This window comes from Polypterus senegalus, chromosome 14 (assembly GCF_016835505.1).
Source record: "Polypterus senegalus isolate Bchr_013 chromosome 14, ASM1683550v1, whole genome shotgun sequence".
NCBI classification, from domain to species: Eukaryota; Metazoa; Chordata; class Cladistia; order Polypteriformes; family Polypteridae; genus Polypterus; species Polypterus senegalus.
The window spans coordinates 55,696,696-55,719,357 of record NC_053167.1 but is presented as its reverse complement, the minus strand read 5'-3'; the positions used below and the strand labels follow the sequence as shown (position 1 = coordinate 55,719,357).

Below are 22,662 nucleotides of genomic sequence, written 5' to 3'. Positions count from 1 at the left end.
AAACACCTCTGTCTGTCTTAAAGCAGAGTTGGAACAGACTGTATTACTAGACCCTCTGAAGTACTATTTGGACAATATTACACTGTAGAAAGTTGTAAAGTGAGCAGGGGATGAAGCCCCCAGTGTGTGTGTGTATGTATGTATGTATATAGACTCGACCATTGTACAGCATCCTTGGAGCAATTTTCAGGATAAGGGTCGTGCTCAAGGACCCAACACAATACAATACCTTCTGGTTATAACAGATTTCTCCTAATTTATGCATTTGTATTACTTTATCTCAGATGCCTTAGATATCCTTTACATTATTAACAACCTGAATAATGATTCCTCAACTTTGGGGGTTTCATCAAGAAAATGTGGCCATTATGTTTCAATGATTTAATAGTGGAGGTCAATTAAATTTTTTTTTCTCACATAAAATAATAATTTACAATGTCAGTATTTGATTTGTTATTTAATAAAATTTAGACAATTAATTTCCTTCATATTTCAAGGTTTAACACTATCCATCCATCCATTATCCAACTCCAACTTAATGCAAGCAGAATATTTTGATGTTTGATTAAGAGATATTAGCTGGAAAATAACCAATGATTTCTTTAAAATGTTCTTCTTTGCAATACACGCATAGAATGGAATAAATTTAAATATTTTTGCAAAGCATTATATTTTATTTTATAATAGGGATCATTTGATTCTACATAACTACCTTAATTTATACCACAACAATAAATACTTAAAAACTATTTTTATATTTTTAACAATTTGCTTTCCATAGAGCATGTAGTAGGATTAAAAATTAGCAGACAAAATGGAAAGTTAAGATCAAGCATGTGATTGTTAAGAATGAGTGTAAGTACTTAATTCTATATTAATACTTAAATTTCTTTTGACACAAAAACACAATGCATTACATAATCTTACCAGATTTGGACTTCTTTTTTTTCTTCTTCTTTTTCTTCAGCTTGATTCTCAGAAAATCTCTGTGTTTCTTCTCTTTGAACTTTTCTTTCTCTTTGACTACAATAATAAACAGAGAAAGTGGTACAAAAGATGAATAAGCAAAACTTTTAGGAATTTAAATTATATCTACTATAGCAAACCAGTGTTTTGCTTTGAGGAAATACAATTTTTGACAGTCAGATAATGCTTCAATCTAAGTCTCAATTACTGCAAGAAAAAAATTAAACTTAAACATGTTCAATCTTTCAGTATACTGTATGGTAGTTGGTATTTTCTTTGATTGTCTGGCCATTAAGTGACCAAACATACTTTGCTCTTAGTTTTCTATTCTGCTGATGAAAAGCACTGAAATGTTGACACATTTCTCGATTTAGCATTTTGTGAAGTTGTTAAGTATGCAAATAAAGTAACTGGTACACAGGTAAAACAAACAACTGCAGTGTTAGGAGCTCAATACGCTGCAATGAATATTGGCAGAAGACCAGCAGCTTACTCTACAAATATTTTTTTCCTTCTTTTACCCCTGAGTAAACGCATCTAACTGTGTGAAGCATGTATGAACACTAGGAATGAGATTTATTACTTGTTAAACACTCTTTTGAGGTGGTGAGAACCAGTTTTAATGTTGTGCTTGCTTCAGAATAAGACATATGAAGTACTAGTATTAAAAATTACTTAAAAACAGAAATACAGTCAGCCACACACCTGCTTGCATACTTAACGTGTGCTGCTCAGCATATATTAGGCATTTACACAAAGTACCCTCCATTACTGAACGTTTATTCATTATTCATCTACTGTAGATTGAACCAACCATTATTTATCCACATTGGAGTTATGACATTGACTACAATTTGAGAACCAGCCTTCATAAGACACACTCGCTCGTACATCCACACTTTGCCATTTTTCTAGCATTCTTAGATTATTTTGTGTGTTTCTCAATTCAGGACCAAATTATTATGGGTGCTGTAAAATGCAAAATCACATATCATGCATATTCATTTTTGCAAATATGTATCAGGAACAGTCCTGTTTATATTTCATAAGAAAAGATATAGCTAAACCATGTAGCATATCAGTAAGTCTCTCAAAGACGACCCAAGGTACATGGGGCCTTTGACATCAATAAAAAATAAGAGAAGAAAATGTTGCCACTGTGCCAGTGGTGTTGCACGTTCACTGTTGCAGGTCTGTGTAAGAACTCATGCAGCAAAGATTGGAACCAACTGGAGCTGTGATAAAAGATTAAAAGGGGCACCTGCCAGAAGGGAGTTACAATAGCTGATGCGGGATGAAATAAAAGCAAAGACATATTTCTCAGCAGTACAAAACGAAAGGAATGAGTGAACTGGACAAATGTTACAGAGGTGGAAGGAAGAATCTTTCTTAATGTGATTTATGTGGGTAGAATAAGAAAGGGAGGGATCAAATATGACACCAAGATTCCTAGCAGAAGGCGGCTGATGACATCATCAACAAAAGTAACTGAAAAGGAGCTAATTTTTTCAATCGGAGCTTTTCTATCAAATAAAATGGTTTGTTGCAGTTTAATTTTAAAGAGTTATATTCTATATGGGCTTTTATTTAACTGATGCAAGTTGTGAGCTGAGAAAACTTTGAAGAACTTTCAGTTTTAATGATCAACTGTGGAGTGGAGTTTCGTCTGCATAAAAATAATACAGTCCAAAGCTACAAATAATATGGCCAAGAGGAAGAATGTAGATACAGCAGAGGGACAAGGAAAGATCCTTGAAGAATTCCTTTTGTGACTTGCACTGAGCTGGACCTGATGTTCACAAGACTAACAAACCTGAGCTTATCAGTTAGATAACAATTTAACTATTGGAAGACAGTGTCAGTTATGACCAGGATGTTCTCCATTTTCCTTGCAATATCATGCTTGGCAATTTCAAATGCTACAAGTAAGGTCTAAAAGAATTAATGTACTGGTTTTCCAGAGTCAGCTGGCATAAGCGAATCAGTTACCTGAAGCAAAGCAGTTTCAAAGTTATGCACTGTTCTGAAACCAGACTGAAAGGGTTCCATTAGCTTATTACAAATTAAATAACTAGTGAATTCAACGGACATCTTTCATTTTCATTCTGATGTTAGATGTATTTTAAAGTTAAAATTAGCATAGGATCATGACCAGAGGTGGGAAGTAACGAGTTACATTTACTCCGTTACATTCACTTGAGTAACTTTTTAAAAAAAATTGTACTTCTAAGGACAGTTTTACTGCACCATACTTTTTAATTTTACTTGAGTACATTTGTGAAGAAGAAAAGCTACTCTTACTCCGCTACATTGGGCAACACTCGACTTGTTACTTTTTTCCATTTATACATTAAACTATACAGCCGAAGCCTGCCGTAGCATATGGCATTGTAAGAATAGGAACGGAAAACGGTGAGAAAGGAATTCAGTATAACAAAGGCTTAGGAAACCAGTATAACGAAAATAGCAAGGAGCGAAACCAATGCCAGTGGTCGAGAGAGTAGCTTCCTGTAACAGGCTACGGAAAACATAGACATATACACTCACCTAAAGGATTATTAGGAACACCATACTAATACGGTGTTTGACCCCCTTTCGCCTTCAGAACTGCCTTAATTCTACGTGGCATTGATTCAACAAGGTGCTGAAAGCATTCTTTAGAAATGTTGGCCCATATTGATAGGATAGCATCTTGCAGTTGGAGATTTGTGGGATGCACATCCAAGGCACAAAGCTCCCGTTCCACCACATCCCAAAGATGCTCTATTGGGTTGAGATCTGGTGACTGTGGGGGCCATTTTACTACAGTGAACTCATTGTCATGTTCAAGAAACCAATTTGAAATGATTTGAGCTTTGTGGCATGGTGCATTATCCTGCTGGAAGTAGCCATCAGAGGATGGGTACATGGTGGTCATGAAGGGATGGACATGGTCAGAAACAATGCTCAGGTAGCCCATGGCATTTAAACGATGCCCAATTTGCACTAAGGGGCCTAAAGTGTGCCAAGAAAACATCCCCCACACCATTACACCACCACCACCACCAGCCTGCACAGTGGTAACAAGGCATGATGGATCCATGTTTTCATTCTGTTTACGCCAAATTCTGACTCTACCATTTAAATGTCTCAACAGAAATCGAGACTCATCAGACCAGGCAACATTTTTTATTTTTTGTCTTCAACTGTCCAATTTTGGTGAACTCGTGCAAATTGTAGCCTCTTTTTCCTATTTGTACTGGAGATGAGTGGTACCCAGTGGGGTCTTCTGCTGTTGTAGCCCACCCGCCTCAAGGTTGTGCGTGTTGTGGCTTCACAAATGCTTTGCTGCATACCTCGGTTGTAACGAGTGGTTATTTCAGTCAAAGTTGCTCTTCTATCAGCTTGAATCAGTCGGCCCATTCTCCTCTGACCTCTAGCATCAACAAGGCATTTTCACCCACAGGACTGCCGCATACTGGATGTTTTTCCCTTTTCACACCATTCTTTGTAAACCCTAGAAATGGTTGTGCGTGAAAATCCTAGTAACTGAGCAGATTGTGAAATGCTCAGACCGGCAAGTCTGGCACCAACAACCATGCCACGCTCAAAATTGCTTAAATCACCTTTCTTTCCCATTCTGACATTCAGTTTGGAGTTCAGGAGATTGTCTTGACCAGGACCACACCCCTAAATGCATTGAAGCAACTGCCATGTGATTGGTTGATTAGATAATTGCATTAATGAGAAATTGAACAGGTGTTCCTAATAATCCTTTAGGCGAGAGTAGAGAGACGCCACATTCACTGTGTTGCCCAGACTACACGATAAGTCAGCTCGTCCGTCCTATTGCGAGTGGTAAAAGTGCCATTTAAACTAATACAGGTAGACGTGGAAACCAGGTTTTCTGATGAAAAAACAATAACATTTTAAACAGTATCATTTACATACAACAGATTTTGGCGAATCATTTACATGCAATTATTTATATCCATTTATACACTAAATGCGTGCGTATCCCATGGTCTTAGAGTTGGTGGGCGGGGCTCTCTGTCTTGCCCTTAGAGTTGGCGGGTGGGCTTTGGCGGGCGTGGCTATCTGTCTTGTGTGCGGTGTAAAGTCAACGTGGCTCAGAGGTGCATGTGGACTTTTGCACAGACGAAAGCGACTGAGGCTGTGTTTAGCGAGTTGTTGCGTGTCTCGAAAGTGATGCTGGACTTGGGAGGACAGTTACAGTTGGCATGCATGGCTCTGTCATGTGTATCCCATGAGGCGATAGGAGGGTTAGAGTTGACGGGCGGGGCTCTGTCGAGCATATCCCATGGTCTTAGAGTTGGCGGGCAGGGCTCTGTCTTGCTTGCGCTCACTGTCTTGCGTGCCCTTAGTGAATTATATATATATAGATTTTTGCCAGAGAGAAGTCGCCAGTGGATCTACTGCATGACTGTTTCACCAATCAGACTTCGCAACAATTAGCACATGACTCCGTTTCACCAATCAGACGTAGCCATGCAGTCACATGACCACACACAAACTTCCTGCGTCCACAGCCTGCAAGAGACTTTTTAGTCATGCGGGGGCTCCGGATGACTGCTAAATGGTCACAGCTTCACTACAAGAACCTTGAGAAGCTTGACCATCACTTCACTGAAGTGAAGAACAAGCACGTTTTAACCAAACATGCACAGACAGTCATGGTAAAGTGAGACTTCGTGTACGTGCACAAGCTGCCTTGTTCTAATGTTATTTTCTATCAGCTGTGCTATTTGGAGGGCAAGTGTGCGACGATGCCGGTCCCCTACAGTCTCCCTATTCCCACATGGGAGTCGTCTGAACCCACACCATCAATAGTTATGACCGAGATGAGCTGACATAAGAGGATAATTCACTGATGAGGCCACAGGATGGTGGAAAAAGTGCTCAAGTGCTTTTATTAAAAAACAGTCAAAACAAAAGTAAAATCAACAAAAGTGTCAATGGTGCAGTGTTCTAAAAACAGTACATACCTGTATATAAATCCATAAAAATCATTGTGAAAAGGATAAAAAAGTCAATAAATAAATCTGTTAAAAATCCAAGGTTAAAAAGCAGACCAACTCCTCCTGATCTCAGCCCACCTCCTTCTCATTTTTCTGGCTTACCCATTGCTCGCGTAGCCGGCGAGGACTCAGCAGCCACAAGTCCATCTTGGCTCTTTTCTTTTCTCCTTTTTTTTTTTTTTGATTCCTCCTTTTTTTGTGCTGACCCATATATATACCCTCTAGTCTCCGTGGGCCTTAATCACATGCCGCAGGAAGCCAATGAAGCAATTGAGAATGATTGCACCAACACGTGCAGGTGCAACTCACTCCAACTACCTCATTAACTCCCGGTGGTTGTGCAATTGTGCCCACGGAGAGTGACACGGCTTTATGAAACTGGCCTTTTTTTTTTTTTTGGAAGCTGCTAACCCGCTACACAACAAAGTGAATATACAGTATATCTTGTATGTTTGAACAGTGCAAACTACTTAACAGTTACATGTTACCTACTGTAGGTATTGGCTTCAAAAGCTTTGTTATGAAAAACTGAGATTTGGAACTTTGTGTTATTTGTGCATCTTTATTTTGTAAAGATGTTATTTATTTTTACTCATTTTTTATTATTTGGAAATAGCATAATTTGCACATTATTTATATTTTTGACTGTCTTATTACAACATTTCTAAAAAATAAATAATTTATTGTGATCAAACAGTTATTCAGTACTTGAGTAGTCATTTCACCAAGTATCTTTTTTACTCTTACCCAAGTAATTTTTTAGATGACTACTTTTTACTTCTACTTCAGTAATATTATTTTGAATTAACGCTACTCTTACTTGAGTACAATTTTTGGCTACTCTACCCATCTCTGATCATGACCATTTATATTATGTTTGTTATGCAGAATGAGTACCAGTATATATGTATAATGAATGAATTAAAATATTTAACATTGTATTTTGTTGGAAATATTTAAATTGCTGATACTCTGTCACAATCTATAAGGAAGCGGTTTTAACCCAAGTACTGCAGCCCTCTAGGTGGCTGTAATAAAATTCCAGAGGAGCTGCAAGATAACTGAAAATAATAGAATAGCAGTAAAGTAATTAAATCATATTAAAAAAAAAATCTACAGGTGTGTCGTTTTTTTTTTTTTTAAAATAGCGACCTACTTTATCAATATTCTAAACTTTACATAAGGTCTATGTATCTTATACAGTGGAACCTCGGTTCACAAAAGTCTCAGAACATGTACAAATTGGTTTATGACCAAAAAGTTTGCCAAACTTTTGCATCTGTTCACGACCAAAGACTTGGTATACAAACAAGCCAGTTTCCCTTTCGGTTTGTACGCGCTGATGATTTCCGCATGTGTTCAGTCTCTCCCTGTGCAGCGAGCAAGAGAGAGAGAGAGAGAGACACACAAACACACACACAAGAGAGAGATGGCTGGACGCATAAGGCCGAGAAGGCAGTTAAAGAATGCACAAGGCTTGTTTTTAAAGAGACAGATCCCAGCACCATTCCAACCTCGTATTTAACGAAGACTTTTTTCTATTGGATTTTAACCTCCACTTCACTTCTGTTTACAGCGATTGGTTCGTAGCGTGCATTGTTGCAATGTTACTTTTCTAGGTGTTCATTTTTTTCCATGTGCTTAAAACTCATTAAAAAAAGTGTTTTAAGCAAGCGATTTGTAGCGCTATAGCGCTATAGCGCAAACTCTTGCAGTGTTAGTTTTCTCTGTTGTTTTCTCACTGTTATTCAATGTTTTTACATTTAGTTTACTATTACGCTGTGCATTCTATGGTATAATTAACTATATTTGTGCTCAAAAATCTTTAAAAAATATACATATATTTACATACAGTTTGTATGGTCTGGAACGGATTAATTGTATTTAAATACAATCCTATGGGGGAAATTACTTTGGTTCAAGACCAAATCGGTTTACGACCAGAGTTTTGGAACAAATTATGGTCGTGAACTGAGGTTCCACTGTATGTAGATTGTACCTGTATACAGTTGCCTTGAATTGCATTTGCATCTCTGGTTTCCACATCATACCCTGATACAGATCAGATAGACTCAACATGTATATATATACACAGCAATTCAAGGCTTAGAAATAACTCACGATTATATGCGTAGAACAGCACACTGCAGTTACTAACCAGCAGTTAGAATGAGAATGGGCTGCTCATAATTAGCCAACAAGAAAAGTGGAAAGAAGGTGAAATGCCACACTACCATAAAAAACTATTTTTTAGGATGATGCCAAAGAATTACCAGAGATGAATACAGAGGATAACAAAGTAGGTTCTGTACTTAAGCTATGAAAAAATTATCTGTAGCAACTAATTCTGCATTTTAAAAGTTACATTGGATTCTTTAGAAAAAGTTATATTATGCATATTTAAAAATGTCATGGTTCAGGTCACGTGAGCAGTTTTTGATATCAAAAATGCATGCAATGACATATTTTGTAATTTGGTCATTACTGGTTATTATTTAACTCTAAAATCTGCCTACTCGTTTTATGTAATGTTTAGAAAATTCAGGCACTACTTAAAAAAATAATAATAGTGATAAAACATACAGGCCTACCGGTATTTGTTTTGTAATATGGTTTAAAAACAAAGGTAGTATACTAGCACTAGTAGCAAATATGCTTTTCTTAATGAATACAAGTTTAAAAATAAGAACCTTTGTAAAGACTGCAACAAAGGTACTAGAGGACAAGGAACATGACCTGTGTAGCAGGATCCTTACATATTCTTGTGGTAAACTGGGTGGTCTTGAAGGAATAAGGGTAGAGAAACAATGCTGTAAGGAATCCCTATACTTTAAGATTTTAAGAACACTGTCAGAAGCAAGAAATTTTTTCATTTTTTTTTGTGTACAACAATGGCTGACTGAAGCCAACTCTTCTAGTTTAGGCTTGTTTAAGCAGTTAATTTTAATCTGCTAGAGCACAGTTTTATATGAAAGCAAGATTATAAAACAATTTTCAGGATGGAATCAAGTTAGTGCACTTTAAGTAAATGAAAGATATATTCTCTTGCAACTTGCCAATTTGAAAACAATAATTTTGCACTTGATACAAGACAAACAAAATTTAAAAAAGGGAAAACGGATGAGTGAGCAAGCAAGAAGTGATTTGCCAATTCATTTTTGAAGGACCTGTTCAAAAAAAAAAACAAAAAAAAAAACACACACAAAAATAAAAAAAAAAAACCATACAAATAACTGCTCTGCTGATGGCACCTGGTATAACAGTAATCAAGGACTGACATTCTGACAGGTTTTATTTTTTTCTTTTTCCTTACACGTGATGGAGTAACATTTCAGACTGAAATGCTGTAAGGTAGCACGTAAAACAAACTAAAATAAATGTAGTCATAAAAGTTTTAAACATTCTTTTATGTTTCAATTTCATTATTAAGCTGATCTTCAGTGCATCCGGAAAGTATTCACAGAACATCACTTTTTCCACATTTTGTTATGTTACAGCCTTATTCAAAAATGGATTAAATTCATTTTTTTCCTCAGAATTCTACACACAACACCCCATAATGACAATGTGAAAAAAGTTTACTTGAGGTTTTTGCAAATTTATTAAAATTAAAAAAACTGACAAATCACATGTACATAAGTATTCACAGCCTTTGCTCAATACTTTGTCAAGGCACCTTTGGCAGCAATTACAGCCTCAAGTCTTTTTGAATATGATGCCACAAGCTTGGCACACCTATCCTTGGCCAGTTTCACCCATTCCTCTTTGCAGCACCTCTCAAGCTCCATCAGGTTGGATGGGAAGCGTCAGTGCATAGCCATTTCAAGATCACTCCAGAGATGTTCAATCAGATTCAAGTCTGGGCTCTGGCTAGGCCACTCGAGAACATTCACAGAGTTGTCCTGAAGCCACTCCTTTCATATCTTGGCTGTGTGCTTCAGGTCATTGTCCTGCTGAAAGATGAACCGTCGCCCCAGTCTGAGGTCAAGAGTGCTCTGGAGCAGGTTTTCATCCAGGATGTCTCTGTACATTGATGTAGTCATCTTTCCCTTTATCCTGACTAGTCTCCTAGTTCCTGCCACTGAAAAACATCCCCACAGCATGATGCTTCCACCACCATGCTTCACTGTAGGGATGGTATTGGCCTGGTGATGAGCGGTGCCTGGTTTCCTCCAAACGTGACGCCTGGCATTCACACCAAAGAGTTCAATCTTTGTCTCATCAGACCAGAGAATTTTGTTTCTCATGGTCTGAGAGTCCTTCAGGTGCCTTTTGGCAAACTACAGGCAGGCTGCCATGTGCTTTTACTAAGGAGTGGCTTCCATCTGGCCACTCTACCATACAGGCCTGATTGGTGGATTGCTTCAGAGATGGTTGTCCTTCTGGGAGATTTGCCTCTCTCCACAGATGACCTCTGGAGCTCAGACAGAGTGACAATCAGGTTCTTAGTCACCTCACTGACTAAGGCCCTTCTCCCCCGATCGCTCAGTTTAGATGGCTGGCCAGCTCTAGGAAGAGTCCTGGTGGTTTCGAATTTCTTCCACTTACCTTCCCCACATTAGTGCCTCGAGACAATCCTGTCTCGGAGGTCTACAGACAATTCCTTTGACTTCATGCTTGGTTTGTGCTCTGACATGAACTGTCAACTGTGGGACCTTATATAGACAGGTGTGTGCCTTTCCAAATCATGTCCATTCAAATGAATTTACCACAGGTAGACTCCAATTAAGCTGAAGAAACATCTCAAGGATGATCAGGGGAAACAGGACGCACCTGAGCTCAATTTTGAGATTCATGGCAAAGGCTGTGAATACTTATGTACATGTGCTTTCTCAATTTTTTTATCTTTTAATAAATTTGCAAAAATCTCAAGTAAACTTTTTTCACGTTGTCATTATGGGGTGTTGTGTGTAGAATTCTGATGAAAAAAATGAATTTAATCCATTTTTGTATAAGGCTGTAACATAAAATGTGGAAAAAGTGATGCGCTGTGAATACCTTCTGGATGCACTGTATATTTACATAGTATATTTAATCTCTCCAAATATAGTCTAACAACAATGGCAACCATTTTTCTGTTGCAGCAACTAAAAACTAAGGCTTATTTATCAAGTCTAATGACTCCAAAAACAATTATAAAATAACAAGTGTTACTGTGATTTAATTTAAATTATACTAAATATACTGTATTACTTTTTATGCAATACTGATTATTGTAAAAAAATCAGCTAATTCAAGATCAGAATTCAGAAAAAGCACAACATATTCTAACAAACAAACAAATCCTCAGGTCTTCACCATAACTATAAAATTTTTGTTCTTACTTATTTCAGTGGCCACTTTTTCCTTCTCTTGCAGTTTCCGATTTGATTTCTCCAGTTGGTTTTCTTTGCTTTTTTCCCTCAGAGAAGGACGATGATTGTTTAGCATTTGAACAAGAGGGGGGGCAGATGTTCTTCTCTTATCATTTACTTTTGCTGCCTTTCCATTTAACTGACTGTTTGGCAAATGCCCATGGGTAGTGTGGAGCGCAATATCTAAAAACATAAAAAAAACACATTTCATTAATTATACAGGTACTAGAGTTTAGCAAGGCTTAATACTGTTGAAATGGGGTGTGACAACAATTTTTTTCATTATAAAGCAAATCACTATGTTATTATAAAGTACTTGTGAAATAAAGCTAATTTCAACATCACTTTCTCTAATCATAAATTGCAGCCAAAAGAGTAATATCTATGTCTGAAAAAATGAGACTGCCACTCACTGGTCACAAAATAAAATCAGTAGTAGTTTTCACTTAAGACAAAACTTGCTCAATGAAATATGTAGAAGAAGAATGCACTCTCAAAAACACTGAAGGAGAATTTTTTGCCCTTAAAATGCTAAAATTCAATGTGCTATTTTCTTCCTTACCTAGAATGAGTAATTTCAGGGTAATACAAAAATCACATATTATTGAGTGAAACCTGAACTTGATGAATGAACAGAAAATTCTGGAGTGAAAATGGAGGTTTTAAAAGTTCTGTGCAAAAGAAATAAAAGCGCTCTCCAGATCCTATTGCCTTTACTTGTACATGCAAGGTCTTTTAAAAGAGATGGGGCGTTGGGGCAAGGTCCAAACCAAACATGTCCCTTTCTACACCATTCTAAAACATGCTATTTTATCAACTGTTTTTAAGAAAACTGAACCAGAAACGGAAGGCTGCTTACGGAGTGATGAAGAGATGGTACGCCGCCTCTTATGATTCTCTTGGACTGCTTGCTTCTCCGAGGCACGAGTATGGATATTCCTTTTGGGACTCTGATCGATTTCATTTGCCTTGTCCACACCATGGTAGTATTTCATGTGGTAGTGAAGCAGCTTGGCTTTGCGGAAGGATTTGAGGCAATCTTCTACCTTGCACTTGAAAGTGTTATGGTCTAGGTCAACTGCAAGAGCTGGAGTAGATAGAACATCTTGTGTTCTCTTAATACCACTGTACACTGCATAAAAAAATTTAAAACTGGCTTAACAGAATAGCATTTCTCATAGATTGCTGTTGCTGTTTGAAAGGAAACGATGGTCAGCATAGTATTGAGCAGCAAATTTCTTCACTTAAATAGCTATTATTTGTATTAAATATCAATTTCACATATAGTTTTAGAGAGTTATAATTCTTTATACAAGTATCACTTTTAAGTACCTCAAAATCATCACTGACATTCCTGCCCTCTTGAATTATTAGCCATAGCAACAAGTACTTCCTCAAAGCTAAATAAGCAAATGAGCCCTTAACTATTCTGAAGAGGAATAATCTGACCATCCCTAACTTTATCAATTTAAGAGTTATATTCCAACAATTCTTATCTGTGTAAAACTAATATTACATATTTCTGTCTAAATAGTTAACATTTGGATCTCTCTCTAAAGCTATAAATGCTAGTTAATAACACTGCTTTGATTTTTGAATTAGTGTTGCTCATACTACACTACATTTTCTACAGTACACGATCTGTGATAACCGGAGTCAGACTGCGTACAAAAAAATAAAAGCAAATAATAAAATATTTTACTTACAGGGTTCTCTACTGTATTTGTTTGGGTTTGGCAAAGAAGGATGGCGTTTTATAACTGGAGCTGGAAAATTATGAAAAATAAATATATCACAATTGCTCATCTTTTCTTTTCTATAATTTAAACAAGACAGAAAAGGTCTATTGTGGCCAACTTTTAACTAAGTTCAGAATTATTCTACGGAAATGCAATTTTGGCTTTTCTTTAGTATCAGGTCATGCATGAAAGTGTGTGGAAATTGTTCACTTTACATGAAAAATGTATAAAAATATGAATTTTAACAATCAATATGCAGTGGTGCAACAGTTTTTAAAACTAGTTTCTCACAAGCAAACCAGATTACAATTAAGAAGATCTTTATAATTATTGGCATTTCTAGTGTTTTTGAGGAGTCAGGTTCTCATGTTCACTAAAAAGGAACTGGCCCTCATTCCATAGTATGTTTGTTATGCTCAAAAAAGTAGCAACATTTTTATATCTATCAGTAACTGGACAATTGAACAGTTGGCAGTGATTAGGCACACAATGGTACAAGATAAGAGATTTTTATAATCTCTATTTAAAATTCATTTTAGGTACCAAACAAACACTCTGCTCACTGCTAGTTCTAATCTGTACACCAGGATCCAGTCTTCAAATGGAAGTAAATGGGCAAGGCAGCTCAAATGGAAATGAGGGATTTACATAATAATACTGTGGTAGAATAATTACTTTCAATGCACAACAATGTTTGTTACAGTAACTTAAACTTCAAGTAAATAAAGAGTGTGACCATGTGTTTAAAGCCAAACAACAGCCAGCATGAAAATAAGTGCAGGAAAAGCAGCGAATTAGTAAGCTTGGCCCACTTCAGCCTAGGATAACCCCACTTAATTAAACATTTACTAATTTCTTTTTTCTAAAGTTGAAATAGCAATTTGTTTCTCTCTTAAAAAAATCTGCCAGCAATTATATAATACAAGTGTTACATAGATGATTTAAAAATAATAATCTGATGCTTGTTGGCATTGTCAGACTTCAGTTCCTAAGACAAAATATGTGGACTATTCTTACCATATGTGACCTGCTATATCTACACTGGCTAGCTTAAAAGTAACAAGCTTGCAGTAAGCATGTTATGTCCATTCATTTCATTTCAGTTCAGTTTATTTTATGTCCATTCTACCACATTTCTAGCCTAAATCTCAGAAAACAATGTATTACAATATAGATTAACGAATTCTGAAAATTAAAGCAGCATATATATCTGAAGATAGTTAAGCAAATACTAAATAAAAAAAGTTCACAATTACTTTCTCTAAGAACTAAAAATGGTAGTTTCCATTCATATCAAAGACAGCTGCATTTATTTCCATAGTAAAGTAAAAGGAATGCAAATACTGTATACATTTTAATACTGAAAATGTTTCATTTGCATATTTTTCTTTCATGATCATTTAAAGAAATACAAGAGACACATTTTATATTACTATAATTTTACTGTTTAATTTCTTACATGTTTCAGTGAACACCTGAACTGGTTCAGTTTTCTTCAGTACATTGGAAGATTCTTTTGGCTTTTCCTCATTCTCCTGCTGTTTTAATTCATTTACTGAAACTTGAAGGTGGTCTGCGTTCTCCTGATGCAGGTCAGGAAGTTCATTTTTGACCTCTTCTGGCATTAGCTGGGCTTGAGAAGCTGAAAGAAAAATACAAAAATGTATCCAAAGCAAAAAGAAAAAGGTACTGACAAAATACAATTCAGTGATACATAAACAGAAACTGGCAAACTTTAAATGAACTGCATTTAAAGTTTACCAGTTATATATCTTGTAGCTAACTGCTTTACTACTAATACCAAGAAATAAAATGTGACAGACTGCCAGGCTCCAAGTGTTTATCAGGTCAATCAAAAACTCCACAGGAGCCCTTACTTACATAAATTAGTGCAGAGGAAGAATAGGTGGTTGTAATTGTTTTGAGAAAAGACTGCAAGAGACATTAGCTACTGTCAAGGATTGCTTGCATTTCAGTTCATTCCCATGTACTTGTTGTTCTGTTTAGTATAAAAAGCTAAGATTTACAAGTATTACAAAAAAACAAAACGAATCTACATAAGCAAGCAAAGTATTTAGAAACCGTGCACACAACACTGTTGCTTGTACAGTGGTTTATCAGCATGACATCAAAGACTAAAACATCACCATGGCCATACTGAGGTGTTAATAGGTCAGCACAGACTTCATATTACAATTTGAAAAATTTTGTATGAACAAGACATGCATGGGATATGGATTCTAACACTTTCCTAGTGCTAGTGCACAAGTGGCAAAAGTGATCATGATCAAATATATTTAGTTTTTTTTTCATTTCCATTTTGGGAGATTTTGCACTCGCAAGTGTAAGGCAAGTCTGTCTAGATAACTTTCACTGTAGTCAATGTTAATGCATATCTTAATACCATGCATTAATGAATTCGACCTACGTTGAAATAAGTAGATTCAGTTTCTCTTCTACTTTTCCCAAAAGGCTGTACCAACAATGCATATTGCCCCATGCTAAGACAGGTCAGAAGATTAGGATAGAAGCTGCAGTTATAAGTGTAATGCAGCGATTCTAAACAGTTGCTCTGAGGATTTGCAGCAATTGTTTTTATCCTTCTTAGATCATTTATTAATAATAAGCCAATTCACGTAATATCTCTAACATGGTGCATATCTTTCTCCTTTCATTCAGCTGCATGGAAATATTAATATATATTTTACATTTGACAAAAAACAATTTAAATTTTGAGCCTATGTAAATAAAGAGTGGTCTGTAATTAACTCTTTTTTTTTTTGGACTCCGACTAGTTTAAGTATTTTATAACGTACATCCTCAACTGCAAATAGTACAGAGCCGCTTGACTACTTACAGTCCCTGACAAAAGTCTCGTCGCTTGTGTACAAATTGACCTGAAGTGCCGCTAAAATATATTTCTAATCAAGATTTCGTTACAAGAAATGGGTCATTTTAATCCCATCAGCTTTTGTAATAATGTTTCAGTGCAAAATGAAACTGACAAAAAGTATTCTAATATTCAAAGCTTGGTAAAGCCCATTGAGTCAATTTTTGGCAAGACATAAGTGTTGTCACCTTGTCATACGAGCTTCACCTGTGACTAATAATGGATCAGTTAGGTCTCAGGTGTGTATAAAAAGAACCCCAGTACACTAGACCTTCACATCAACTGCAACTAGACCTCTGCAAACATGCCTAAGATTCACCCTGAGAGTAAAGTGTTGATTTATCAAGAGGCTGAAGACCAAATCCACTGCTGATGTGGCAAACACCTTCAATGTGTCTCAGCGTCAAGTTCAGAGGATAAAAAAAAGATTTGAAGAGACTGGAGACGTTTTTGGCAAGCCCAGGTCAGGAAGACCCCGTAAGACAACTGCTCGAGAGGACCGTTTGTTGGCTCGAAAATCCAAGGCCAGCCCATTTTCCACTGCAGCAGAGCTCCACGAGACCTGGTCACCTGAAGTCCCTGTGTCAACCAGAACAGTTTGTCGGATTCTGTCTCGAAATGGCTTCCATGGTCGAATCAGTGCCCATAAGACAGCACTAAACAAAAGACGATTTAAAAATCGTGTGGCATTTGCTAAGTCCCACAGCCTGCTAAAAGGATGGACGCTGGAAAAGTGGCAGAAGGTGGATTTTTCAGATGAATCTTCTGTTGAATTACACCACAGTCACCGCAAATATTGCAGGAGACCTACTGGAACCCGCATGGAGCCGAGATTCCCAACCATAAAAAAGTCCAAATTCTGCAGCAGGATGGTGCTCCATCGCATACTTCCATCTCCACATCAAAGTTCTTTAAAGCGAAGAAGATCAAGATGCTCCAGGATTGGCCAGCCCAGTCACCAGACATGAACATCACTGAGCATATGTGGGGTAGGATGAAAGAGGAAGCATGGAAGATGAAACCAAAGAATATTGATGAACTCTGGGAGGCATGCAAGACTGTTTTCTTTGCTATTCTTGATGACTTCATCAAATTGTATGAATCCTTGCCAAACCACATGGATGCTGTCCTTCAAGCTCATGGAAGTCATACAAGATATTAAATTTGGATCTCACAGCACCACTACTTAATTTGCTGACATATTTTTGGATTTGCAGTAAAGGTGTTCATTTTCTGTATAGGCAACAAAACTTTTGTCTTGCCCAAATTTGACCTTTCTGTCTTGATTAAATGATAAATCTTTTTTCAGTGAAACTAATTTATTTCAGTGCATTAAACATCATTTGGGAGGGCTTTAGCTTTTAATATGAGCTATTTCTAACACCAGTTGATTAATACCAGGGGTTTCTACAAAATAGAGAAGCGACAAGACTTTTGTCAGGGACTGTATCATCTGGTCAAGTTTAAAATCTGAAGGTAAATAGCTTACTGTTAATTTACTGTTGAATAAGAAAAGGAAGCAATAACTTACAAACAAAATCAAAAATGAATTGAATTCTGCAGATCAAAAGTTGAAACTGTTTATACAGAAGCAAAATTGTCACCATTGGGAAGGGGAGTTGGAATAATCCATTTAACATAAATACTATTTACAGCAGATACTGAAGTCTGCATTCTAGTTAAGAAATATGCTGGAAAGGAAGAGAGTAGAAGGAGTAGGTGCTGCTTACACAACAGGCCAACTGCTAAAATTCAGTCACTACTTTGGCTGAGCATATCAAGAAAACCTTTAAATAAATCATCAAAATACTATTTACTAGCAACTGGTAGTTTTGGCCCACTTTCAACTTGTATCTCTGGCTTATTTTCCACGGTTTCCAAAGTATGTTTTACATCTTCACTCTCACTGCTGTTTAGTGAAAATCTAGATGACCTTCTTCTTCTAGGATCATGCTCCTTAACAGAAATCTGAGATGATCTTCTTGAGTCTAAAGCAAAAACATACACATTTATCAAAAAAGAAAGCAAATTAAGGTGAACCAGTAAACAGAATTCTATAAAACAAGAGATGACAAAATTAAGAAAAAAATACAAAAAAATTTAAGTAATTCTTTAACACTCATCACGTTGTTCCAGTCCATAATTAGTATATAAAGAAAAAGCATACACACTTGCTCACCTTCAACTAGGAATATTTCCAGATATGTGTAGTAAAATATTAGTTAAAATAAGAAACTTAACTATATAATCTGCTTTTCTAGGCTTTACAGCAATTTAGTCGTAGTGCTTCTTACATACAGTATTAGGTTACTTGAAGCTGTATACGTCTCACTTTGCAGCTAGAATTTCCTTTATACAGAGAGCAGACAGTCAAATACTAGGAAAGAGTGAAGAAAGAAATATTAGCTTTTACAATAAAGAAAGTGAGGTAATAAACTGAGAAAAGGGAATTGGAGAATTCACCTTAAGCAGGAAAAGAACAACATATTGTCAAATTGTACTTGGAATGGAAGAGATGCGTCGTCAGTAGAAATTAAAATAGTCTCACTTAATGAGTTCAGACTTGTCACTGTTTACTTTACTTAGAATGAACACTCCCTTTGAGTGTGTATAGCACTTCGTATTATTAATTAGAAAAAGAACAGATAAAGAAAACTCTGCTCTCAATGCTTAGTAGACAACAGGCCTGTTTGAAGGCAAACTTGTCTATTCTGCATGTAAAACTTTAAGCATGTTAGTGTTGTAACCCCTTGATAAACATCTTTTTAGAACATTTTATTCTAAATTGAGGCTTGTAATTATGGCAAGCATTTTATCTTCTTTAATGCCAGTTGTATTAAAGATAAATATTTCTATACACGTTTTATCAGTTAAAAAGTGTGTATTTAATTTAAATATTTTTTTATGTTCACTGAACAACATCACAGAATTTAACTTTATTAATAAAAAAATTAACAGTCTGTAGTTTAACTGTACAAATACAACTTTAAAACAGAATACACTACTTCTACATGTATGTTTATTCAGAAATCTTTTGCAAAAAAAAAAACTTAAAAGGGAAACAAAAGATCAAAATTCACCAATTCTAGTGACATGGAATTGGTTGATCAATATCGGCCCTAAAAATACCTGATCTAAGCATTCCTAGTTATATTTTCAATTTAACTAAAATGTCTGAAATTCTTCACTTAAGAATGTGAGCTTTTTCAGATCTCCATTTTTTATTAGTAACCACATCTATGAGCAAACCACTTGTGTTTTTACTTGAAATAACAATAACTACACTCATCAACAAAATAAAATGTGTTTTGATCAGCGCTTAAAAAAATGAGCCATATATTTTTCAAATATGAGCAGCTCTGCAAGACCTTGTTATGGTTTAGGTCCACTTTTCATTTCTCATGATGGAGCCCAGCCAATATGAGGCACCTCAAATAGAGAAAAGTGAATGTGGTGCTCAAAGCCTGATTTACACTTCTAGCAAAAATGTATTTGGATTTCCTGCTCACAAACTGATGTAATCAAAGATTAAGTGGAGAATAACGCTTTGTGTTAAGGATCTAGGTACACTATTCACACACAGAGATATGGACAGAAAAAAAAAAACAGTACTGAAATCACTTGTCATGGTTATTAACACAATCGTTCATGCTTGATCTGGCAGCTAGAACACAATGTAACTGTCAGTCTCCCTTTTACATAAATCTGTTCACTGTACGTCTAAGAGTTTCACAAAGGGAATAAATGAATGCATTACATTTACTACTGTAACATCCAGTGAGTGGCTTATTACTGTTATTGTTATACTTAGCAGATGCCTTTGCCCAAAGTAATTTAGACTAAATAAAAAAAATGCATTTGCTTGATGACCAGGAAAGTACAATGTTAAATATCATGAGAAGCTTAGCACTACACTTAGGTTAGATAAACACCAGCAATATAAGAAAAACTCAGAACAGAGGGGTAGAAACTATGAGTTACAAATAGCTTTGTGAAGATGCACATTTTTTAAGAAGCTTCAATTACTTTTATTTAAATTCTGCAGTGTGCACCACATGCCATGGGTCTTAAAAATGAGACTATACAAGCTATAGTATGCACACTAAATGTTCTGTTTGCTGGCTATTTCAAACTCAATAGTTTGCCCATATGTGAGATGTAAATCAGGCCAAAGATGTAACAAAACGACCTTAAGAAAAATGGTAATAAATAAAACAATGTCCTTAAAAAAAAACCAAAGGGAGGGGATGGGGGAGCATCACAATGCATTCTCTCTCCATGAATAAAAGAATTTTGTTGGGGCATTGTTAGGGTTTACACCAGAGGTACCCAATGCGTCAATCGCGATCGATCGGTAGATCGCAAAGGTAGTGCAGGTAGATCGCGTTACATTCAAAAAAACATTTTTTTAAACGTTAGTTAATCATATATCCTCCCTATGCCATTTGCCACTTGACTGACATACAGGCCAGTCTGAGATTTCTCTTCTTCTCACGCACTGGTCATCCCGTACGCACGATCAAACGCGCGCGAGCTACTGCAAAACTCCGGATGTGATCTAGTTAGCCTGACAATTTATATCGACTAAAGAAGGAATTTTTAAAAAAAATTGTCTGGGGAGGGTATGGGCTGGAGGAGGAATTGGAAGAGGATTTTTTCTATCACAATGTCACAATCGAAGTGCGTTTGTCTGATATCCGAGGTTCGATCCCCAATGAAGGGTGCAGTGGAGTGTGTACGCCCGAGGAGTTCAAAATAGGGCAAAACACGTGTTGCATACTCTTTGCATTATTTGACAATTAACTATGTAACATTCTAAGATCTGCTTTTCGCAACTGAGAGGGAACCCGTGGCGGATGTTTGTCGACTTGCAGACCAACCACATGCGTCACCTGGTAGGTAACCACCTATACAATCAGATTGTGATTCAGACTTCGAATGATATATGTCTATCATTTTTAATGTAGGTAGATCATTTCAACCTGGTCATGTTAAAAGTAGCTCGCAAGCCGAAAAAGTGTGGGCACCCCTGGTTTACACTGTGGCAAAAATTGTCACGGTAGAAGAAAAACGTGTAGAAACTTAACTATGTGGATACTTGCCAAAATGATAAAAAGTTCCCCTGCAATTTAAAATTGTGGGATGGACAAATAAGGCCAGTATACTAACAACTAGTGGAAAGCTACAAGAAAACACTTAAATATACAATACATCCTTTCACCAAAGATGCAATTCTGTGCATAAAAAAGGGAAAAAAGAAATGTGATTTTATGACAGTGTATTAGTGGCCCTAAGGTAATATCTTTCTATATGAACTTGCATGTGAACTTTGTGTAATAAGTCAGCCTGTCCCTTTATGCACAACAGTCAGTAGTTCCTCCTGAATGATGACTCCATGCTGGAACTGCCCAAGCAAATATGTACTGGATGAAGCAGGTTGGATAATATATTTATGTCAAAGACTAGTGATTTGAATCAGGGAAGGGCTTGAATAAAAAAAGTGTCTTGTCTTTTGTTTATGTGAGCGCAAACAAACCTATCAAACCCATTCGAACGGCAGAGCATTAACAAATGTTCCTCTACATAAAGTGGTGCACCTGTGCGCAACATTAATCATTAATGTTAGAATAAAAATAGAACACCTGTTATTTGTGGAGAAAAATGTATTTTTTATAAAAATGTGTTGAGTCTTAAAAATACATACATTATACTGGTATTTATTGAAACTGCCAAGAATTTTTAATTATAATATGATATAGACTTTTCAGCCACACTATACTCACTCTTACATCCAATCAACACTCAATATTGACATACAGATGGCTTCCATATTTAGACTTGTTGCAAGGGATTGCACAGTACAGTTACCCTTTTATTTACACATTGTGAGTCCTCTTTATTTGCGTATTTCTCCGCAGAATATTTTTTTTGCAACAGTATATTTTCACAGAATTTTATATATCTATACTAATAAAAGGCAAAGCCCTCACTGACTGACTCATCACTAATTCTCCAACTTCCTGTGTAGGTAGAAGGCTAAAATTTGGCAGGCTCATTCCTTACAGCTTACTTACAAAAGTTGGGCAGGTTTCATTTTGAAATTCTACGCGTAATGGTCATAACTGGAACCTATTTTTTCGTCCATATACTATAATAGACTTCTGCTCGATGCCCGTGGGAGGTGGACCACATAATTTAGTGCCTGCCCATATAAGGCCGTCCATCAGCGGCAATCCAATAGAAACACTGCCGCTAAATAATCACGGGTAAAGGACTGTTCTTATGCAGAGGAAGATGAGATGGTCAGGGTGGTGTTTGGCACAAACTCAGCGAAACTGCGAGAGAAACTTTTAAGTGGCGGGTCTTAGCAAACATTAAATACAGCCGTGGACATCGCACGAGATGGCACCAACACAGCTGGGAACCTTCGATGCATGTACACCGAGCGGCTCACTTGAACTGACGCAGTGCACAGACAAAAAGCAACAGTTCCAAAGAGTGCTGAACAAAAACCGAATTACACAACTGCGGACACAAAGCACGGTGTGAACCGTAAGTTTAAATTAAGTTTAAAAACACACTCCCGCTGCTGTTGGTCATGCCTACGACAAGTATGGTATTCGCGAGATACAAGTTTAATGAGAAGTTACGAGGTATAAACGAGACTTTGGATCACTTTGTTGCGGAGTTTAAGT

The 22,662-nt window shown here is 36.5% G+C and overlaps 1 protein-coding gene across 5 annotated transcripts in view; it reads right to left on the bottom strand.

Annotated features, from left to right (window-relative positions):
• phf20b (PHD finger protein 20, b) overlaps positions 1 to 22,662 on the bottom strand; it is a 161,199-nt gene that overhangs the window by 28,839 nt on the left and 109,698 nt on the right. For all 5 annotated transcript variants that reach the window (XM_039735526.1, XM_039735527.1, XM_039735530.1 and 2 more), the window contains 6 exons: positions 17,785 to 17,955; positions 14,537 to 14,719; positions 13,045 to 13,104; positions 12,198 to 12,470; positions 11,309 to 11,521; positions 928 to 1,023 (listed from right to left, as the gene is read on the bottom strand). In XM_039735526.1, coding sequence (XP_039591460.1) covers positions 928 to 1,023; positions 11,309 to 11,521; positions 12,198 to 12,470; positions 13,045 to 13,104; positions 14,537 to 14,719; positions 17,785 to 17,955 — 996 coding nt within the window. The remainder of the gene's footprint in view (positions 1 to 927; positions 1,024 to 11,308; positions 11,522 to 12,197; positions 12,471 to 13,044; positions 13,105 to 14,536; positions 14,720 to 17,784; positions 17,956 to 22,662) is intronic.